Here is a 23,703-nt window from a genome sequence, read left to right on the forward strand (position 1 = left end):
ATTATTATCACACTAAAAAAGCGGCGTAATTAAATAGTAATATTATATGTAGACCGCGTGAAAATTACTTGCCTTGTATTTCTCCATCTAAAAGATGGCATCACATTAGAATTAGAATCTGCTTGTGTAGTTTTGTATATTAGTTATCCAACAAAATAGCACCCGTAATTATAATCACGCTTTGTGTAACAAGTACATAGAGCCGATAGTTAACAATCACTATGTTCCAGCACTTCTAGTTTACTCAAATATTCTGAAAAGAGGTTTAAATATTATTTTTACTGGTGATTGCTTCGTTCTCGGTAGAAGTTTTACGTATTCTGCCGATAAATGATAGCAGTTTTGTTAAGCTTACTGCTTCGACACATCCTTATTGTGTATTACCGTGCGCCCAGTTGTTCATCAATTGAAAACGTTCATTCAAATTTCAAACACTCTTTAGAGGAAAGTCGCGAAACTATACTTCTAGCGTGATTTCGGTCATGCCCTTTAATTTACTGGGTTCAGTGGTGCATATTGTTTTGCCGTGGTCTATCCACTAATTTAAGCCATTCTTCTGACGAAGAATACTGATGCAAAATTCATAATGTATTGACTTGTGTCAGAGACGCTAGAGTGAGTTTCGTACACAAGGGCAGATCTCATGAACTCAGTAACCGTTGAATTGAGGATTTCCTATGCAACCGTGTCCGGCGAAACTCTGCATTGTGTCAACCTGAAGTTATCTATATGCATATTTGTTTGATAAACCCTCATAATAATTATCAATTCTCATTTTTTCTGCTACTGCTCGCGATAAAATTAGTTAAATATGAGTTGTTGTATCGTAAAATAAGAATAGTCATGCATACCATCTTCTTGTCTTTTTGGTCACCTTGGAGAAGACTGATTTGTTTGAACTCGCACGTTCGACTTCACATTCTTCCGCAAAACAAATTTCCGATTAACTGCCTTCAGTAATAAAAAATACTCCCTATTCCATTACAATAAAATGGAAATTTGGTTTCCAACTTAATAATTAAGGCGAAATTATGCTAAACGGAGACGTTATTTATCTCCTTCCGTTTATATTATTAATCTATGATGGACTGGGAGCTCAAAGTGAGAAAATACGATTTTTAAGGTGAAATACTGAGGAAACGTATGTTTAACCGGGGTCGGATCATGATTTTTTTTAAATATTGATTGGGTGATAAACTTCCCTATCCATTCAAAATAAAACTATAACTGCTCATTAATTACAAAATTATTATACTGTCCGCAATCTTACTTTTATTTCGACACGTTTCAATGCCTCACCGTAATCATCAGAACGAAAAATGCCGGTCATATCAATTACCCTGAAAGTGAAGCTAATTTTTTCCTAGGTCTCTTAATTGTCTCTTTGTGTGGCCACAAGCTCTATCATCAGCTGCAAATAGTATAGTTCAAATGCATTTTTTATAAAAATAATGAAATCAATCTATGTATGTGAAAATTCCTTGTGAATATCGCAATTATGCTAAAACATAGCTCCAAAACAGAATGACTGATTCATATTTCATTTGAACTTCTACGTCACAAAATCGCTCTCATTGACGCCTAGGGTAATTCAGCCCATAGCTGGGCCCGTGTTTCAAAAAGGAATTCTCATGTCACAATTTAGGCATCCTTGATGTCGTATACACTTAGAGATAAATTCTTTAAGAGGCAGTGCGACTCTTAAATTTCTCTTTCCAGCATACATTTTTTCTTCGAAAGAGTAATTCCAGGGATTGGATAACAGCTAGAATGCGACTATGAATACGGCCTTCCACCGTTGGAAAAAAAAAATTAGCAACATGTGTAGCCATTGTTTCAATGAGGTATAGAAAAAGTTACTTTATTCTGCAGTCACAGATGAAGTTCTTGGAAAATTCGGTCCGTTCGTCTACAGACATAACGCAAGAACAATTTTTACTGTTTTTAAATTTCCTACCTCTCCTGAACTGAATGAGAAAGCTAGGATATTTTGGTGGCTCTCACTGCCTATTACGTTAACACCGTTGTATTTTGGTTTCGTGGATCTCTTTAGGTTATCATCTCCTTTCTTTCGCTGAAGTCTGTCGGCATATGCAGACATAATCATAACTACAGCATTCAATGCACTTGCAAGAACGATCATTTCATAATATGTCATACGACTGCAAATATCCACTTATTCTATATACTCAGTAAACTTAGTAGATTGAATGCTTAGGGCGTTCCTTGAGGTGCGCGAGAACTTCGGCCATTTTTCATGTTTATTCATAATGACAAAATAAATTATATAAAAATAATTCAATTTTAAATAAATCCAAATTTTTAAAAATATAGTACATCAAAATTATTTTCTCATCTTTCTTATTTATGTACGATTAAATTATTTTCATATTTTTTTACTTTCCCATTCTAAAAAAAAACATTGCAGAAATCTTTTTTATCTTCATGTAAAAAATGTTTGTGACCACCAATATAGCCCTGAAGAAGGTATAATAGATATATCGAAACATTGGCAAAGAATTTTGCATATCATTATCAGACCCATACTTGGAGGCGTTATTCATTATTTGCATACAATTGAATTTGAAGATATATAATCATTATTTAGGAGGACTGATGAGCTGATCGTCAAATCACTTTTTTTATTTTAGAAATATATCGAAACATTGGCAAACAATTTTGCACATCATTCTCAAACCTATACTCCGAGAGGTTATTCAGCTTTCAAAGAGAATTTTCGCTGTCCCCCTACTTATTGCAATCACGTCGACGCGTGTCACGTTTTTTTTTCTTTTTCTCTGTTTCTTCCCACTCTGCATGATACCACTCTCTCCTCGGGGGCTTTTGCGATGTGAAAAGCAGCTCTCCGTATCGCCGCCGGCGATCGCCGAGGAGGACGCCGGGGGCAGTCCCGCGGAAGGCGACTACGCCCCCGAGTCGCGAACCGCCGCCCCACCGCCCCCGGACCAACAGCAACCTCCACCCCCGCCGAGATCGCGCCCCCAGGCACCCAGGCCGGCCGCCGCCTCCCCGCCCCCCTGTCGCCATACACGGCACCACGCCGCCTCCCCCATTTCGGGGGCGGCGACCCCCACCGCCGCCGCCCCACAGCCTCCGATGCTGGGGGCGAGGCCTATGACGGCCAACGTGGGGACGCAGGTGTGTGGAGGCAGCAGTCCGGAGCACAGCGGGGGTAGGAGTAGCAGCTCCGGGAGGTAAGTCCGGGGGACGCTGTCCCAGATTCCCCATTACGCCCCCACCCTCCGCAGTAGCCCACAAAAAGGGTAATTTAATCCGTTGTTTATATTTTGCGTTTAATGCTTAATTAATCTTCTCGGGTTTAAGACATAGTTTGCGGCTTCAGCAGGTTTGTGCAATCACTCATAGTAATGATACTTCGCTCTATTCCACACAGTACAAAAGACATAGACCATAGTTTTGACACTGTGATTCGTTCTCAGGTGAGAATTTCAACTGAGGATGGATGCCTGCCCACATGGAATCTCATCTGAGGATGATTCACGGGAAACCATTCAGTTTCATTCTTTGTGTCTAGTTACGAATAGGTGTTATATTTTTCTATAGTATAAGGAGTCATAGTATGGAAAATGAAGATCATTATGAATCATTCCGTATTTCAGCAGATCCTCTCTACAACCTAACGAGTTTGAAGTCATACCTTTTATTTCCACTTTATTACCCTATTCATCAGAAAAATTCAAAGTTAGACAAGGTATTTAGCATAATCTCACCTGAGGTTCTTCGACGTTCGACTTACGTATGTCTTACGGTGTTATAACAATGGTAAATGTTTATGAAATTATGTGGAATAGGACTTATATAATAAGTATGATACTTATATAATAAGTATTAATATTATGAGTGTTCTCCACGGGTTTTACACCTGGTCAGAGAGACCGCGATTGTCGATGTTTCGACGCTTGGTTCTAGTATGTTTGTGGCATTGGGCCTTATATACCAAATATTTCCTCAGATTTCCCCAAAAAATATCGAATATAGTAATTAAAAATTGCCCTACTACCCTAAACTACCCCAAAAACGCTTTTGGAGGGCCGTCCTTCCAAAAACTTTTTGGGTATTTTTTTAAACCCCTTACCCTCACTCGATCGCTTAAAAAAGATATCGCAGTTGGGCGTCGAAACGCAGGCATTTGCCATCTCCCAGACCCGGAGGAGAACCCGTTAAGTCTTCTTCATTAGCAAAATGTTTCCATCAACTGTATAGTTCATTCGAAAATCCATTACTTCACTCTACTATTCCTTTTATTTTTCATCTTAGGTGATAATATTTTCCTTCTCAGGTACAAGGCTTAAGGAGGTTCCACCTTTGTCACATGATTTAAAAATACTTTGACTGCGTTAAATAACCTTGTAATTAAAGTAAAGCATACTTTGAGGGTGCGCTCTATCAAATAGGACAAACAAGATAGTTGGGAAGAGAATTAATACGCGCATATAACGGAATAGGAAGTATGGAATTCCAAGTTGAACCAAAAAGAAAAAATGATGTTCAATTCCTCAGCATTATTTACTTCACATCCATAGTTACGTCGAACAGTCGACTAACTTACTGACCTGATGATGGAGTAAAAATTTAATATTTTTCTCTTATGAATTATAAAATCCTCAAATATTCGCCAGATTTAATTGAGTCTCATTCTACGTTGGTTGGTAGCACCAGATGCTATATTGTAACGACGTAGAAAGTTATAGTGTAAAAAATTAAGACCATTATGAATCATTCCGTATCTCAACGGATGTTTTCAAGTATTTAAAGAGTTACAAGGCGTACTTTTTATTTCCTTTTTCTTACTCTACTCGATATTAAAATTCAAAATTAGGGCAAATATTTTGCATAAGTATGGGACGGACAAAAGTTTAATTTGATTTTTCATTTATAGAAATCTTTTATTTGAGTAAAAATATCTATATATAAATCATTTACAGGGATAATTGATATTTACTTGCATAAGGTAAATATTAAACAAAATTATAATTAAGTCCTATTTTTATTGGGTGAAACAGTAAGACGATGCTTTTAATGAAACATTTATTTGATTAATTTCTCGGTGGAATCTTTTTAGCCTTTCCTTCTCTTTTATAGTATATTGGCACATCATCTCTGTAGCTATTTCACTTTTTTCTATGGCTGATTGGCGATAGAGATTGAAAATTACTAATGCCGCGAAAATGATGCCTACGTTATAATGAATCAAGTATACGCTTTTTTTGTTAGAAATATTATTTTAAGATGTAAGTTGTCATTAAAAAATTGAAATATCGTTCTGTTACTATTTGAATATTTACAAATGTTCAATTACACGGTTCAAACAGTTGTGTCCTGACTTTGAAACATTTCTGCGATGGAAATTTTTTCCCGAGTATCTGACGTGAATTTTTAGGTATTCAAGTAGTTTAATAACTCAGAAATATGTGTTGGTATTGTCATAGAAAAATTTGCGTAAAAACAAATCTTTACATTTCCATATATTATAAATTACTATGCACACGTCTTGTCATCCGTTATAGTCTTCTAATAAATATGCATTGGCAATATTTTTAATAGAAAAAAATCAATTATAAATTCTTTTCAATTATTCTTTAAGGAGGGGTTGCCGTTGGGTAAGGGCAACACTAACACACTTAAATGGCCTCTTAAATATGCTTTATACATTCTTCGATTGCAGTGTTGTTTTTCTTCATTCTCTTCGCCAATCACTCAGTTTTGTGATTAAAAGTAAGGCACTTTAAGGTCTTTCTTTTACTAACTCTTCATTTGAGGGTTCCTTCACCTTTTCTCTTTCTACTTCAGTACTTTTACGTAAATCTAGTATTATTCGAAATCATATTTATTGTCACTATGTTTGATAAAAATCCTGCTACATCCAACGGACGTTGAAGTGTTTCCTTCCCTTTTTACGGAATGGAAGTGGTTTCTATTCGTTTTAATATCTATTTCTTCTCACTGTCTTTTTGTTTTCCTTTCTTTCTCATGTCTATTAATGTATAATTGTTAGATGTTTACTATTGTTAATTATGTGATGCATGTTTGGTCATATGTAAATGTGTGGTTGTTACACAATCGAAACTACCCCTATGTGACCCTTTTTTATCCCCTTTAAAGTTATAATACCTTAGTTTTCTAAATAAAAACATTTAAACTCAGATATATAAAGTTTATCGACCTTAAGTTATTTTCTAAGTACTTGGAGAATGTGTTGTAAAAATTTTGGTAGCATTAAAGTTTAGTCAAAGGTTTCTGTTTTCGTTTTAATATTAAAGACATAAATTTTACAATTGTACCAGGATTCACTGTAAAAATAATTTCCAAACACTACAAAAAGTACTTTAACATGTGTGGTAATAGCATATATTATTTGGGTTATTTAATGTTTAATACTTAAATAAGCACCGAGTATCTGCTTGGTGCTAATGTCTCTTGAAACTAAGGCAAAATGTGAAGAAACGAAGAAGAAATTTAAACTTTACCAAAATAACTAAATTTTCAACACATTTTATGAGGTTAGACAGCATTGAATTCACTTTTAGCCCCTCTAGACACCGCATCGTGTCTTCTGGAGAAACCCGCAAGGTGTGAGTTATTATATGGTTGAGTGCACTTCTATTATGGTTGAAGTTGCTCCTAGACTTTCATGCTTATTCTAAAATTGGGAATAATCGAAAGGATGCCACCTTATCCTCATCAATCAATAAATGATTATTAGTGATAGACATTTAATAAGGCTAATGATAATGTTTAAAGGAGTTATATTGGGTTGGAATATCAGTAAAAGAATTGTCATTAATGAATGGCCAGGGTGAAATTAAGGCCAACATCAATCACGTGATTATGGTATCATAGAGGCATGACTGGCTCACAACGACGCATTTACATTCATGTATAATTTAGGAGAAGTAGGTCGAAGTACTGACACTACTGACTAATACATTAGCGACAGTATTGAGTACCACAGAGTCATACATCAATTTTGTTTGTTCAATATCGTCTCTTTTTAATTGTTAGATACACTTCACTATTTATTTCATTCATAAATATATAATAAAATTTGTCTGTAAACGTTATTGATTCTTTAAATTCTCGCTTAAGTATGCTATTTTGTTCCTTGATAAGTACCCATACGTAGGCTACGAATTATGGGTGTGTACAAGGATTGCCCTTCCTTGAGCCAAATGACTATGCGTAAGTTGGAGTTAGTTTCGTTCCACGTTTCGCCACAAACCCTCCTCTAGTCTTTCTATTTCATAAGGAATGCGCGGTGGTGGAAAAACCTTCCCCTCCATCGCTTTTGGTCAATCCCATTTATTTTTTAGGCAAGAAAGAAAGAACTGGATTTTAAAGTTTTCGCCGGCTTCTTCCGCGAGGACCAACGCTTCCGTAATCATTCGCTGCTTTAAAGCTGCTCTCACCAACCCTAGGAACCCTTTACCCCTATTCCTCTCCTAATCCCCATCCGGCACTTCCCCCCACCGTCCCTGAAAAATGCTCCTTTGTCACCTCGGGCGCAAAATTCCTTTTGCCATCTTATCTCGTGCGCGCCGTGAGAGAATTTCCCAGGGCGGCGTCTTAACCCATGATGCAAGATGAGACGCCTTCACCTTTTCCGGACTTTCCAGCCCCTCTCCCTCCCTGCACCTTCCCCTTCCCTCGCTGCCAACGTGTCGTCGGGCCGAGGGCGGATTCCCTTGGGCCAGTGACAACGCCACCTACCCAGCGTTGCATTTGCCGCAACTGTGTGTGTTTCACAATGGGGAATTCTTTGCCGTCGTCGAGGGTGTCTGAAAAGAACGATGTTTTTCCTGCGGAAAAAATATATGACAGCCAGGCCAAGAACTTCAATGATTCTGGTGCATCCGTGCATTGTATGTTAGTGATATGGATTGGTTATGATGGAATGAAATGCATTGCGCTATTGTCACATGAAGACTTTTAACGAGGAAATTCATATGTGACAGCCAGCCCATGAACTTCAATGATTCTGGTACATCGTATTATACTGATATAGGTTTGTCTTATAAAAAATTAAATGTCTTGCACTATTCCACCATAAATATTATTATACAATTCAAAATCTACATCTGTATACTACCCCTCAAGCTGGTGTAAAAAAAGCGGTGTTTTCCTTGCAGAAAAAAATATATAACAGCGAGACTATTAACTTCAATGACTATGGTACATCCTAGCATCGTAAAATAGTGATCTGGATCGGTGAATGTGGTAGAAATAAAGACCTTGAACTATTGCCACATAAAGATTATTTAATGATTCAAAATCTACATGCATTCTCGATTTCTCAAACAATCTAAGCCAAGTACTCTGCCCAGCTGAGTCTCCAGCGGCTCCCAACCTAATTCGTTTAATATCTGTTAAACATGCGCTAACATGTTTCACTTTACGGTAGCATCGTGAGGAATCGTGTATGATGAGGTCCCAACAGTGCAGCATTGCAGTTATTCATGTCGGCTCGTTTGATAAATTCTACATATGGAAATAGTTCAAAGTATTTCATTCCATTATTTTTTTTTAATCCAAAAATTATAGGCTTCCGCCTTCAAATTCGCGAACTGCTTACATTCTCAGTAGATGGGGTGAATACCGAAACTAAGATTTTATATGAGGCAAATCAATTGATTTTGTACTTTTTAGAGGAAATTAATGTTATTCCTCTTATTTTAAAATGATTTTTTAACTCTAGGAAATCTCGCAGGAGAAATCGGAATGTAAAAGAAATATTTTTGACACATAACTTTAAGTTGATAGCACATTACAGAATTTTTGTCAACTCTTATTGAATTGAAAGATATCATTCAGGAATTTCCGAACCCTTAATTGATACCCACCCTTAAACAACCTAAACTACTTGAGGCATGCTGCGATGCCTATCTTGATTGGAATTCTAAAAAGTATTAGGCATAACTTTAAGATATATTTACCCAAGTGCTAAAATGATTCAGACTGGCAATAGAAAGTCTTTATAGCAAGTATATCTTTATTCTTAATTATTACACAAACACTTGTGAGCGACCATCTCCGATTGCTCTTATATCTAACATCCAGTTCTTGTACAGATTAAACCAGATGACGTAACTTAATCAGTTAGCTTTTATTTCTATATCTTGATGTTGTAACCTCTATTTTCAGATATATTTACCAATTATTATACCGCTCTTGGATAATTTTTATGAAGGAAAAGAATTTCTCAATTGTTCAGATGGGAAAATAATCACTTTGCATACAGAGTGCGATGCGATACTTGCACGGTGAGGAGATTAGTAAGATTTCGTGTGGACTCTTTCATGAGGTGATGGAATTCAGTTGCCCTAATTTTTTTCACCTGTCTCTTCGTACCCACGAATCGTGAAATTTCTGCCCGGTCGCAAATGGAAACGTGAATGTGGGATAGCAGTGACCTGATTACGGATCCGATTCCTGCTGGGTTGACTCCGCAACAGATTATGTCAAAAGCTTCCTGAAAGGAAGTCTCATCTCCCAGAGCAAAAATACAAAAACGAATGGTTATCTTATACTCCTCATGGTTGAAAAAAATCTCTTTCCCGGAAGTTATATTGGAACACCATGGGGTACGGCCATATCGAATATCAAAGACTGGACTTTTTAGGTAAATTATGAACCTAAGCTGAGCTCCATAGTCTGCTACATGTGAAGGTACACCAGCAATCGCCCAAAAAAGACCTACCCACTCACAAACCTCCTCACCTCATTAATGCTTTTCGAGTTAATTATATAAAATTAGGGATTATTTCTTCCATAGGGTCAAATATACATTCAAATTTATCAGCTATACATTCATCGTCATTTGGAAAAGGCGTTTGGTTACAAATATTCTTACAATTTTTAACCTGAAAACTTTTCTTATATTCTTCTGTGAAGCATTTAATTCGGTGATAATTCGTTCCAAAGCTGAACTGCATGCTCTGGTACTCGTATGACAAATTGAAAGAACACAAAAATGGCCAGATGAAAGAGAAACCATTGGGGAGACCAAGAGAGACCCACCCACACCCAACCTCCCGATTTTGCAGCTACAGCTTGGAGGAGGAGGATGAGGAAGAGGGTGAGGATGATGGAGAGGAGGAGGAAGAGGGTTTGGTGGTGGTGGTGTCGGCGGCGGGGGCCAAGTTGGGGCCCTTGTCCCGGAGGGGCGGCAGTATGGACAGGAGGCAGAGGAGGCGGAGGGGGCGGGGGGTGAGGGGGACGGGGGCGAGGTCCGGGGGCGAGGGGGAGGAATACGACGACGAGGAAGAGGGCGAGGAGGAGGAGGAGGGGGCGGCCGAGGCGATGTTGTTGTTGGGGGCCGTTGCTGGGGGCGGGGGTCGGGGGCGGTGGAGGGGCGGGGGGGCGGCGGGGAGCGTGGTGGTGGTTCGGGGAGGCGAGGGGGGCGGGGCTGGACTCCGCGTGCCCCCGCCGCCGCCGACCCCGCCCCACGCCGCCTCCCCGGGGGCGGCGGAGGGCAGGGCCGGCCTACCCTCGGCCCCGCGCTACCGAAGGGAGGACTCCGACGGAGACCCCTGGTGAGAGACATAACAGAGTTTTTGGCAAGAGCAAAAAAAAAAGAACAATTAAGTAGTAGCAATAAGCATTATGCATCCCCTCTCAAAAGCAAAACCTATTTGGCAAGCGCACCTGCATTCAGCATTTCAAAAAAAATATGGTTAAGGAGACAGTGAGGCCACATTCTAAACGTGTGGGTTGAAAGGTGTGGGAGGGAGCATTCCTGACCTTTAGGTCCCTTTCGAGCCTCAAAGAGTAGGGTTGCCCCATTCGACACCCCTCAACCTAATACCAAATGGTGCGGCCTCAGAAAAATCTTTTTACCCAAAAAAATCTAAAAGAATAGGAATTTAGAGTATGAAAACTCGAGCAGTGGTCGACTTGAATACAGAAAATACTGCTGTCATACGAATATCGGCTGAGAAACCTCACATATACGAAGCTATTTTCGAGAGTATGTTGGTTGATTGGATTCAGACATTTTCGAGTGGCCTGCTCTAATCTATCTTCCCCTTAGCATATATTTAAGATGGTATGCACATTGCAGTTGACTGCGTGAGCATTCGAGCATAATAGTCGATTGCCATAGTAGTGTACTTTGGCGTTTGGAGGAGGCCAAAGGCAGCCAATTAATATATAGGTTTTTATTATCTCTTATGGCTGGAATTCAGGATTTCCTGATCAGTCGACTCCAATCCCTCTTTCACTTACTTTTAGTAGATTACTCCTGCTTTACGTGTCAAAGTTGAATGCTCAAGCTTCAAAGTTGATGCATACAGAAGTCAAATTTTGTATGGTGTATCAGCTATTTCTGATACTTAGTACGACTTTGGTGCTTGACTCGTCCGCGTGGGCAGTAACTCCGAAACACTACTCTCTTCGCAGTGCTTGGAAGTCACTGTTCACATTTGCGAGTCGAGCGTAACTGTCGGTTACTTAAGCTGTTAACTTTCAGGTTTCAACCAGGGTTAAGGCTCCTGGGTGATCATGAAAATCATTCTCGATTGTCACGAATAATTATTCATCATTAAAGAAGGCAGATCTTAGGCAGGTGAACTAAAAGTGCTGAATCCTATTGACCAATGCACTTTCGAATTCGGCTTTTATGCATGGTATTGGAGCATTCATTTTGTTCGAGTATACAATTGTTCGAGTATCCACCTTCTGAATCGGATCATTAGTAATGTTCCCAAATATTTGTAACACTCTTCAGGAAAAGAGTCATGACACTTTCTTCTGCTTCCTCTACTTTTGTCTTTCACTCGGGCCATGTGTTAGGGTGTTGTCGTATTCTTCTGACTCGGAAAAGTTTTTGGCGGCAGTGAACGGTTCTCGGAATAGATAATTTCCTTTAAATAATAATTCGGCGTGCTATGGAAGCAACCCACCTCATGGTTCTAGAATTTGAATGCGGGAATTTTTCTATGTTGCTTGAAATACAGGCTGAGCATAATTTTCTCAAGTCTCTGGTAAATACGGATATTTCCTGTACAACTTTGATGTTTAACTATAACCTTCAACTTATCTAGGTTGTTATCTGCGTGTAGCTGCTCTCCAATTTTTAGCAAAGTTTTTCAGACAAAATTCACATACCATTGGTATTTTTATCAGTATCAACCTAAAACTTTAGCAAAAATATCATTTACAGTTGAATATATGCGGAATGAAAACCAATCTTTTCATAGTTTTCGGCTCAGTTATAACTTATTATTGTCTCTTGTCCTTCTCTTTATATGTACAAAATAATACACCGCTTCACATAGAAATCAAAAGGATTATGGTGAGCTGCATTCATGGGTCTACTTTTGAATAGATTGTTCTTGTCCACCTTGATTTGGTTTCTTACTGTTTTTTTCCATTATGGTATTAAACCGCATCCAAAGAATTGGTCACGTAATCATTTGAAATCGAACAAAATGAGGTGGGTTGATTAGAAATTTTACTGCAATATCGATGCAAATACCATTTATTGCCATCTGGATATCACTTCAATTGTAGTCGTAAAATCATTCGGCACATTTTTTAAGAGGGATATCTTCATATATATCTTGTATTTTGACACTGAAGCACATTTGGAATACGTTTTTCCTTTTATTCATACCTGATGTGTTTATTGAGTATCGGGAAGATAAGATGGAATAGGAAATCGGTTAAAGGAAAATGTTTGGATGCAATTGTATTGTACTTTCTTCTCCCGCATAAAATCTTGCCCGTGTTTTAGGGATCGACATCATCTTCCGGCCATGGCTTTATACTTTCATCTCTTTTCAGATCAAGTTTCAATCTTTAGTAGGTACTCCTTATTTCTAAGTAGTCATCATTCTTCTTTTCAAAAATCTGTATCTACCATTGACTCATCTATGACCTCATACCTCGTGGAGCCGTGCGAGATTTGAAATTAATTATCTATCTTCAAACCTCTCCGGAGTGGTTAGCTCTGTGTTGAGTAAATAGGGTTGACTTTGTAAGGGAGTCCGCAGTTTTCAACGGTGTTTTTGGTGACATCCATCTTTGGTGTTTCATCGATATGGTTAACATATGGTAGTGTTGTTTGAATTCCAAGCTATCTCTGAGTGGTAGAATTAGAAAGAATTGGTCAATGCTTTTTTCAACATCCATTGCTGTAATTTTAACTGTGAAAATGTTTCGAAATCGGATAGGCTTTAATGAGGATTTATTCCATTTGATTCGCCAGTCAGTCTGAATAATTTGGATCGTGCCAAAAAGCGCGAAACCCTGGAATCTGGAGGATTTGCTCTCTAGTAGAAGATTTTTACCTGTTTCCGCGCAGTGGCATTTTGCAATGACGGAAAAATTTCCCTTCTTCTAAAATGGTGAGAACTTTTTAACTGCCCTAAAAGTTATTGAAGCAAATTTTTATGGCTAGATCCGAAAGTTTTGTTTAATGTGAACAAAAATATCACTGTAAAAAACAATTATAAAACCAATTCATTAATTCGTGTGTCATACAAATACAAGAGGAATAAATTTTACCCAGAACAAGAGTATGTGTCTCCCCACTTTTTCTTATGTAGCAATTCCTTCCCTACATACATTTATCTCGTCCTAGCTGTGAATTCCATTTTGGAATGTTTTATTTGAATGGTAACAGTTTGCTCGTTTTAAGTTCTCATTTATCTTGTCTCAATTGTATATTGAATAATGAAACTTGGTTAATCCTGAAGATTTTTTTAAGTTCTTTGTTTCAAATTCAATCACAGTCATAACTCTTCCAGCGCTGTCGATGTATGAATCGGAAACAGTTTCATTTCATTTTCAAGAAGTTTATTTTGTTCTGTTATTTACATTTCACTTCGTCTTTCTCGCAATTTGAACGTAGGAAACTATGCAGAAATTCGTGCACGTCGTAATGCTTGGATACGTGTTGACAAAAGTCTTCTAGGATTATTCTTCTTCACATAAAACTAGAGTCACACATGAAACGATAGAATTTTTTAAAGTACTTATTAATCAGTAGTTAAAAATAATTTTGGATTTGAAAATCCAAAAAATGGGGCATATAAACTACAGGTATCTTGTTCTTTATAAATTGGTATATTTCTGTGACTAATGCTTGTCATAAAAGCACGAATCCATTGGAGTTTCTGTCTCGCAGCCTAAGACTGAAAACTTGGAAGCGATTTTCCATAGTTAAAGGTGAGTTTTCCCTTGATTATATATCCGATCAGGGTGAAAGTATACCATGAAAGAAGATATAGCTCCAATTAGGGGTATAATACTGCTAGTAGTCTTAGAGTTTGGATAAAAATATGCAGTGAATATTTCCACTTAGCTCTCTAGCTTAGTATGCACCCAAGTTTGTTGAATACGAGAGGCAAAGAAACCAGATATTTTAGGGCATTTTCACGAGTAGAAGTTCCGATTTTTTTATTAATTAATTTAAAAGGAGAGTATTTAGGGGATTTTTAGTGTGTACTGTAGTATTTGGTGCACTGTCGGAAATATACTGATGCATAAGCCCTCTTATGATGGATATAGCTACTTCTACCAAAAGTTACTACGGTTGGTCGAGAATGAATGATTCATCCAAAGGTACTCCTCCGACTCATGACCGTTCGACTTACAACCATTCGGAGTTACAGCTAAATTATTTTTTTAAACTGCTTAAAAATCCTTAATTTTTCTTATTGGAAATTCCCAAAAATCGCATGAATATTGCGGGAACACTTAAGGGCATTAAAATTGCCAGTATTGCATTGAGTGAAACCACCTCAGTGGGCTCAGCAAATTTTTAGGCTATATTTTGGCCTGAAAATAATTAATACCTGTGCATGTCATTTCCGAAATAAGACCAATCAGAGCTACGTCCAAGTCTTTGGAATACATCCCGTTAGTAAGTCAGGGAGTACTTCTATTCTGATTAATTCTATTTTCCAGCAAAAGAAGACGTTTAAAAAAGAAAATAAATACAATAATTAAAAGAGAGATTACTTGGGTACTACCAAGTAAAACACATTTCCTCCAATTGAGGGTTTATTTTTTGTGCTTCGGACAAAAATATGTCATACGCTGAAAAAAACGATGTTATTCAATGTACTAAGCTGCTGCTTTTAATTCATCATAGTCGAGGTCACTAAAAGAACCCACGCTGTTAGTGACATCCTAAGGAGTTCAAAATGAGAATGAATATTTGAAAGCCGGAAACCATTTCGCCAGATATCACCATCGTTATTTATACTCGCACGGCTCTGCTTTTCCACAGAAATTTCATATCTATTCCCGCAATGGATCCGTCTAAAAGTAGGTTCTTTCAATACAAATACAGTAGTTTGCTATCTTTTACTCATTAAATACTCTTCTTTAAGCTGTACACCTTTGTCTATTTAATATAAAACACCACGATACCAACATCTGTCCCCAGTAAATCATATGCCTGAGGAATACTTGCTACTTATCAATCGCTGCATGCAGCGTGGCGTTACAGAGCTCTAGGTATACTTAATTAGTGCATGGGTGACACTGTAGCAATAGAGATCTTTTAGATACCTTGTGGAGGAAGAGTCTTGATAATTAACATTCATAACTTGATAATTTATAAACTTGCCGGATGATCTAATCGTATACTTTTGGAAAGTTTATGAAGGAATCATGAACGACATAAAAGACTTAATTCGCTTTTAAATTGTACATCACTAACTGATATGCTTAAAAAGTGATAAAACTAATTGAATGTGATGATAGCCACATAGAACAAGCCTGGATAATTCCTGCACGCGCATCTTAAGCAAGCTTATGTGCATGCTGTTGTAACTGCAATAGATTAAAGTAATAAGTGCCCATATGATGTTATGTTTATCACAGAAGTCCGTGCTGCCATTTTATGATTAGTAACATTATTATGACAACATCTCTTACACGTTTATGAATCTTGCTAGCGTGATCAAATTGGTTTTAGGAATCCAACGTTGATTTTCCAAAGAGCGAAGTCGTGAAACTTTAGGAAGGCTATTATTTACCTATGAAACGTTTAATCATTGGATTTTGCTTCGATAATTCGGGCAATTGAAAGATAAGCCACCAATCAAATGGAATGGAAATGCCTGGTACAGCAGCTAATTCGCTCTTGTTTTATTGAAACAATAATGAAAGGAGTTCTTCGGAGTTTTTAGTATTCCACAAAATATTGGTGGCTCTTATGATATAAAATTGAATTTTCATACTGTTCAGTGCCCTACGAAAGCAATGCAGAGATATATATATACCAATGAAATACAATCTGTTAAAATTTTATTTTTTAATTTTGTAGAATTTAAATTGTCTCTAAACGCATTCAAATTATATTTTAAATTCATGGCAGACATATCAGTTTTTATCTAACTACCGAACATAATTTCTGGAAAACTGGATGGGCCAAGGCAAAGAAACAGACCCTTCTACCCTAAAAATTTGATAAAACACAGCTGTAGTGTAGTCTGGCATGTGCTCTACCCTTACCTACCAAACTTAGGGTTGAATACCTGAGAATGAGTAATAGTATGCCTTGTACCCTTGATAATGTGTTTGCGCTTCCATTTTTTTCTCGCATGGCAGCACGCTTGTACTACTTCGATGTGACATGGAATTGGAGTATCGTGTCGTGTGCATGTGATATGCTCGCATTTTTTTTAACCTCTTCTCTTGTAGGTTCGGGTGTCTATAATGGGGCTTTATTCTTCTCTTCTTTCCCATCACCTTCTTGTACCATTCTCCCGAATTCGCCTGCCTCCTTTCGTTCACCCTGTTCCCTTTCAAAAATCACCTTTCCCCGCCGTCCACACGCAGTGGCGGTTGGAGCGAAGAGGATCGCCGGGTGGCGAAGCGAGGTCTTCGACTGGACTTTTCGTCGCCGGGCGAAGGGGGGCAGCATGAAGAGGGTGGAGAGGCGGCGGACGGTGATGAGGGGGCGGATGACGGGGAAGGAGACGCCTGGAGGCGGAAGTCACACGGTAAAAATAAAAATCCACCCCCAAAAGGAGAGGCAGTCGTTTGTGTACTGGACCGACATAACAATGATGACGGGGCCGTCTCCCGTGCTATTGGGAGTTTTACCGCATTAGAGGTTGGGTGAAACGGAAGGTTGGTGGCCCGGAATCAATAGCTGTCGTTCGATATAGTATCCAAAGTGGCCGTTTCGCCTAAAAATATTAACTTATTTTTGGTTACTTTGTATATCTAGTTATACTCGTTAAATATGTTTGTACGGCAAAATATTGGAAAACTGTACTCGCTTACAGCTATTTCTAACTTTGTGAACTGTAATTGGATCGCACTGTACTCTTCACCGCGCCGTGGAAATTTTTGAAAACCGATTAAAATGCGACCAAAGTGGAAACAGACATAAGCTTTCAATGGGAAAGAATTGGGTCTTCTCTATGCAGTCCCGTTGGCTCTGCCTGCCGGGCATTACGATGTATCAACAGGGCGAACTCGCGGAAAATCGGAGCGCTTTGCCCTAAGTTTCTGTAGTTCATAAATTGTGCGTTTTCGACCTACATGTCATTAGTAATGTTGGTCCCTACTGGCATCAGCTATCCAGGGTTAAAATGTCATACACATTTTTCCTGTATGCAATTCTTAGGAATAAAATTTGCACTCAAGATAATATTTAATGGTTTTGTGAACTAAGGATGGATTTCACCATAAGTTAATCCTAAATCACTAAGCCATTTTCCACGGTGCATTTCATCAGGTGAGAGAATAAATTGACTCTGAACTGAACAGTATTCAAAGTTACCAGTTTCCTGCAGTACTTTAATGGTTTCTGCGGAGTAAAGTTTGAATTATAACATTTCTTAGCTTAGCATAGTCATAACTGCTCAATTATTTATATCGAATAAAGAAGATATAGTAAATCGCTTTTTTACCTAATATTTACTTTCTTAGCTTCTCAAGTCTACATTTCTAAAATACATGTATCCTAGATTTACTGGATCATGACTTATCTATCTATGTTGCACAATATCAGTTTTTTGCAATCAATACGGCTACTTCTATATTTGTGAAACCTTACTTTCCTATAAATTCTGGGAGGGAAATGAAACTATCATGAAAATGTATAGATACATTGTATTCGCGGTGCACTCACCGCTAAGAACCGTTTTCCCGAAAATGTTATCTTTCATGTATTCCATTTGGAATCGAGATCGTGTACAGTCACTATATGCTTATCAGAGAGGGTCGTGTGATATTTTTTGAGGAAAATGTGGCTTGCGCAAAAACTGGGTTGATCCGTACTTAAATACTGAAGTGTCGGTTGCATTGAGTTGCATTGAAGCCACTCAACCCCCCAATTTTCACAAAGGAAGAAAAATTCGTATTGGTCTGAACCAATGTCGCCCGCATCTTAACCCTTTACTTTAACTACACAAGTTAACATTCCATCAATGTCCCATCTGAATTCATTTGATCTTTTCGTGCAATTTCTAGGATTAAGGTTCGAGTCAAAGACTTAAGTGAATGGTTTTCTAATTTTCGGTAATTTGTACCTATCACGGATGAGTTTTTTCATGTTGACATTTCTCGATAAGCATTGTATTATGAAAATAGAAAGTTGTGGACTAGAAAATTTAACTCCGATCTAAGCAGCACATCGTCAGGAGTTAAAAGTCTGGATGAAGCCTCCATATACCTCAAACAAACAGTACCCCCTGAAAGTACGAGGTGACCCAGGAAATGGAGCTGGCTCTCTATTCTGAATGCATTAAATGTATTAGTAAGTGTATTAGTATGGGCTAAACTCTTAATTCGAACCAAACTTTAGGCTAAGTCGCTGAGTGAAGCATCATCGGTACTTCTAATATATCAGTAGTTCTAGTATAGTATCAGTAGAGCCGGTTATATGTATGATGTCCGATTAACGCTAACCATAAATTGATACAGTCTTCCACTTTACTTGGGGCTGATAGAAAGTTCTGGTTAGCCTGAAGTTTGATCTTATATAGAAGCTAGCCGCAACTTTCAGCCATCTGTAGGCAAAGCGGAAGACTATTATCTTATAGCTAGCGCTAACTAGATATTATTAGTGTAACCGTCTAGAAGAGCGGATCCCAACCGGTAGTACGCGTATCCCATAGGGTTACGTAACGAACGAGTCAGGGGTATGCCGAAAATAATCGGTTATGGCGGACGCTACGTACACTAATAGTAGCCTGGTTTAAGTAGCGCACCGTTAGTCTTCACCAGGAAATATGTTTACTTATTATATGGGGTATTCAAAACAAATTTTCTATTTATATATATATTTACAAATAAAAGCGTCACTTACCCGTAGTTAAATTATGTAATAAAATGTGCACATTACATTTTTTTGGATAAAATATTAGTTATTTCCATATATAGGGGTCATCATCATTAGTCAACAACCCTAACAACCCTCCCCCCCCCCCATCCGCAAGCCTTTTTATAGTGACGTATTTCTTCTCTTTAACATCCTTTGTAACCTGTCCTATGCAACTCATTCGGAGCCGTCCCTCACCCATCTTCCTTTCCACTTGTCCTTTAACGATTCGGGAGAAAAAATAATCGGGAACCGCTTGTCTAGAAAATCATGGTGACATCCGGGGAATACTGGGTTCACAGTAATACATTTAGCGCTGGTAGGCAGGGTGTAGTCAAATAATGTGCCTCAATGAATCCATTTGCGTTATGCCTGTACCCGCCCTTCTCTTAAAGGGTATCGCAAGAAGTCTTCCAAACCGGCGAGGCGGGAGGAGGCGGAAGGGAGGCGCGCCGTTGGGGGCCGGGAGATATCCTCCGGGGGCGCCACCATCCGCCGACCCAAGCCTCCGCGCTCCTCCCTGATGGTGCACGGCAGCGCCAAAACGGCGTCGGCGCGCAAGATGGAGGCGGCATCGGTGGCCGGCATGGTTCGCAGCCCCGCCATGCCAGACGGCTTCCGAGACGAGGGGGAGAGCACTGATGAGGAGGAGGAGGGCGAGGAGGGGCGGCGGGGGGGCGGGAGGGCGAGGCGGCCCCCCAGGGAGAGCCCCCGGAGGCGGTCGTCCGGGGGCAGCGGCGGCGGGGGCAGCGGAGGGGGTCGAAGCCCAGGATCCTCATCATCCCTCCAGCGGTGAGACCCATTTCTCTCTAGTACATACATTGTAACCAAGGTGGAGCTAGGCTTCCGGGTTGTCCTCCACGTTCATTTGTCTTCGTGACGACAGTTTAGCTTGCGTTGCAGCAGGCGTCTTCAGAATTTAAAGCCACAGTCACTACACTTCACATGAGACACTACAGTAGGTTTTTTAAAAGTAGGTTACCGTTAGCAGTAACAAAACTTACTTGCTAGGAGTACATGAACTTAAATAACTAATAAATCAACACTACTCTTTGAAGACAGTATGATCATAAAACCAGGGGCGCAGCTAGGAATTAAGGCATGGGGGGGTTTTAGGCGCAACTAATATTGCGGGGGCATGGAATTCTCGCCAGGGTAAGCGGGAGGTGCGAGGTCCCTCCCAAAAAAATTATTTAAAATACGACTAAATGGTTCAAATGGTGAGTTTTACGGTTGTGTGAATAGTTTGGTGTTTTTGTGGGTCATCCGTCTCCATAATATTAGTTAAAAAAATTTTCATTAAAATTACATTAAAATATTTTTATAAAAAACATTCTCTAATCTCTGGGGGGGTTTTATCCCCCAAGACTCACCTCTCGCTGCGGCACTGTATGCAACAGTAGATACCAATGTGAGCACTCACAGTGTTTACATTATGGTAGCCAACCTTCAGGTTTGAAGGATTCTTCAAAACTGAAGGCGCCTGCTGCAACGCTGACGAAACTGTCAGCCTGATGATCTAATAATCTGATCTGATCAAACGTTAGTCCGTGGCGTAGTCCCGAGGGGTGGGGGAATTTCTGGGTTACCCCCCTCCCTCGAACCTCTACTTTATCCAATTTATTTACCTTATTTTAATAATTCATTCTTAATTTATAATCATATTCATAAATAATTTATTTCATACTCATTTTGGTTTTTGTGTATTTTTGTTTGTGATGAAACCTATCAACCAAGCTGGTACTTTGCATTTTATATTTTTGTCTTTATGTACTCTCTGGTTTTATGTTACCACCCGACTTTATGGTCGACTTGTAACAATTTATGTAATAATAATAATTACTCGTAAAAAAATTACACTTTTTGAGTCCTAAAAGTCAGGTTTTAAAAATCAAAAATCCCAAAATTTTCCCGGATCCCCCTCTTCCCTGGGGTGTTTCCCATACATCCTGGAATGGCCCCGAAAACTCCATTTAACCATTTTCCATTTAAAAAATTCTAGTTACGCCACTGCCGTCAGCGAAATCATAATTCGATGTTCCTACAGAAATGGAAAAATATTATATAAATAAGAATATTCCTGATTTTTCCGTAGATGAAAATATATAGTATTTTTTCGAATGTTAATACACTTTAATTATTAGAGATGCGTGAAAATCGCAAATGCGATAAATGCGATGTGCGCAAATAAATGCGACATAGATGCGATGACTGGACTTTTATGATATTTTTACGCAAATTTGCCTTTTAGACGGAAAAATTCGTACATTTGTGCCGAGCGCAGTTTAAATACTCCGCCGACACTAACCGCTTAAAGCATGTGAGCGACTGGCCAGCTGCTAGTTGGCTGGGACTCTACGTGGCCGCGAACAACGAGAGGGCGAGGCCAAGCTACATATCCGCTACTATATGTCTTATTCCTTAATTTATTATTGTTCTACAACATAATTATTTAAAATATTCTGTAATTTGTCATACTACTGTGTTTCACTACATTTTATCGTCATCTACCTCATTATGAAAATAAAAAATAGACGCTACAAAATGCGATAAACTTTTATTGACAGTGCGATAGAATAAAAATGATGTGCGATTTTCACGTATCTCTATTAATTATACATTTTTCGCATGGAGGCCTCGGCGACGGAGTTCGGGTGCGGAGGAGAAGGGCGGATCGCTGGGTCGACGGAGGTCAGTGGCGGCGGTCGTCAGGTCACCCGTCTCGGCCCACTCCGGGGGCGGTGACGACACGTCCCCCGGGGAGGCAGGCCTCCGTGTCCTCGTGAGCGGAGGCAGCGTGGACCCCGGTCACTCCCCCCCCACGGGCGAGTCACCGCCCAGCCACAACGGGAGTCGAACCCCGGGCGCCCAGTCTTCGGCCCACCTCAGTCCGCACCGCTTCTGCAAGAGCCCCGGGGGTAGTCCTAGGAGGAGGGGGCAGCAGCGGACCAGCCCCCAGAAGGGCTCGTCCCGACAACACGATGGGACCAAGGTGGGCCTCCCAGCTACCTCTTATCCTAACTTTCTTTTTTACCAATATTTATATACTTACATGCATTTGTCTACTGTTCACTCTCTTGATAATGCCTATCTTACGTATGCAAATGTTTTGCATATATTTGCATAGTGGTTCATGACTGATGGTCAGTACTTTATGATGGGATAAATATACAATGGGGTTAAGTACTTCATGATAAAATGTATGCGGTTATTTTGAGCATTTTCTTCGTGTAAATATGAGGCGAGGACCCTATGTGGTAGCGGCTCAAGGCGGAGACAAAATTTATCTCTGGTACATTTTTTATATTATACCACGAAACCCTATAATGTGATGAAATTTAATTATAATACTAGATGCCAATTGTTCAATTGTAAACATGAAAACTTTATTTATATTCTTTCCCAAAAATGATTATTATTTTAAAGTTTTGATACGTTAACCAAAGTTACTATTTTCCGCCAAATACTATTTTGTGATAAAAAAAGTTAAGCAGGACTAAAAAATGTCTTGTTTTTTGCTCAAGAGTTTTACTTCATTATCTTCATAAACCATTTTTTTTGGCGTTTTCATTGAAATTGGAAGATGTATTTGAGAAAATATTTGAAAGCGGTTTAGCACTGCTATTAACCATTCCTGACCCCATGTTCAATAGCAAAACATGGTCATACCACCTCCACTTCAGTCTTTCGAATAAAGTTCTAATATTGGACATTGGTCATGAACCGCCCTGTAATATTTGCAATCATAAGAGACTTCTCGTACTGAGTTTTCTTCCTTAGCTGTAGGTACTTAGTGTTGGGGCGTAATGATGCATGGTATTTTTTTGTTCTCTGTAAAAGTTTCGCAAAATTTTTACGTAGGTCAGTTTTGCGGTATTGGTAGTGATATTTTTCGAGCATTCTTCTTCGCATGTAACTACTTGCTCTGGCCTAGTAAACTGTGGTTTGCATTATTGGGCGACGGGAAAGAGACACCGCAGGAATGATAGTACCTCGGTTTTATTATTCCAGTCCAATGCTAATAGTTGAGGGTAAGTTAGGTAAATGCTTTTAATATATTACTATTGCGTAGGAAAAACTAAATTCAATTTAATAAGGAGTTACCAGCTCATTTCCGTAGTTCTAAACGCTTCATTATGGAAAATAATTGAATGTATTGCGTTAGGTTCATTTTTATATTTGTATTGGACCCGGTTTTCATATCATGGTTACATCTTTAGATAACTGTGTTATGATACCCAGGTCTTGCCTATTTAAATATGTAAGGGAACCTAATAAAGTATATTCTGGAAATATAATCAATATTGTGTGTCCCACATTTTTTTTAATTTGTGGAACATACCATATTAGTGTATGAGTGATTATGTTTCCTGTTA

General features: G+C 38.9%; 1 protein-coding gene across 1 annotated transcript in view; it reads left to right on the plus strand.

Annotated features, from left to right (window-relative positions):
- LOC124164457 overlaps positions 1–23,703 on the plus strand; it is a 392,138-nt gene that overhangs the window by 299,033 nt on the left and 69,402 nt on the right. Inside the window, exons 12-16 of the mRNA XM_046541783.1 lie at positions 2,860–3,215; positions 10,083–10,571; positions 16,834–16,997; positions 19,723–20,119; positions 21,962–22,319. Of these exons, the coding sequence (XP_046397739.1) occupies positions 2,860–3,215; positions 10,083–10,571; positions 16,834–16,997; positions 19,723–20,119; positions 21,962–22,319 (1,764 nt within the window). The remainder of the gene's footprint in view (positions 1–2,859; positions 3,216–10,082; positions 10,572–16,833; positions 16,998–19,722; positions 20,120–21,961; positions 22,320–23,703) is intronic.

Source organism: Ischnura elegans, chromosome 8, assembly GCF_921293095.1.
Source record: "Ischnura elegans chromosome 8, ioIscEleg1.1, whole genome shotgun sequence".
NCBI lineage: Eukaryota > Metazoa > Arthropoda > Insecta > Odonata > Coenagrionidae > Ischnura > Ischnura elegans.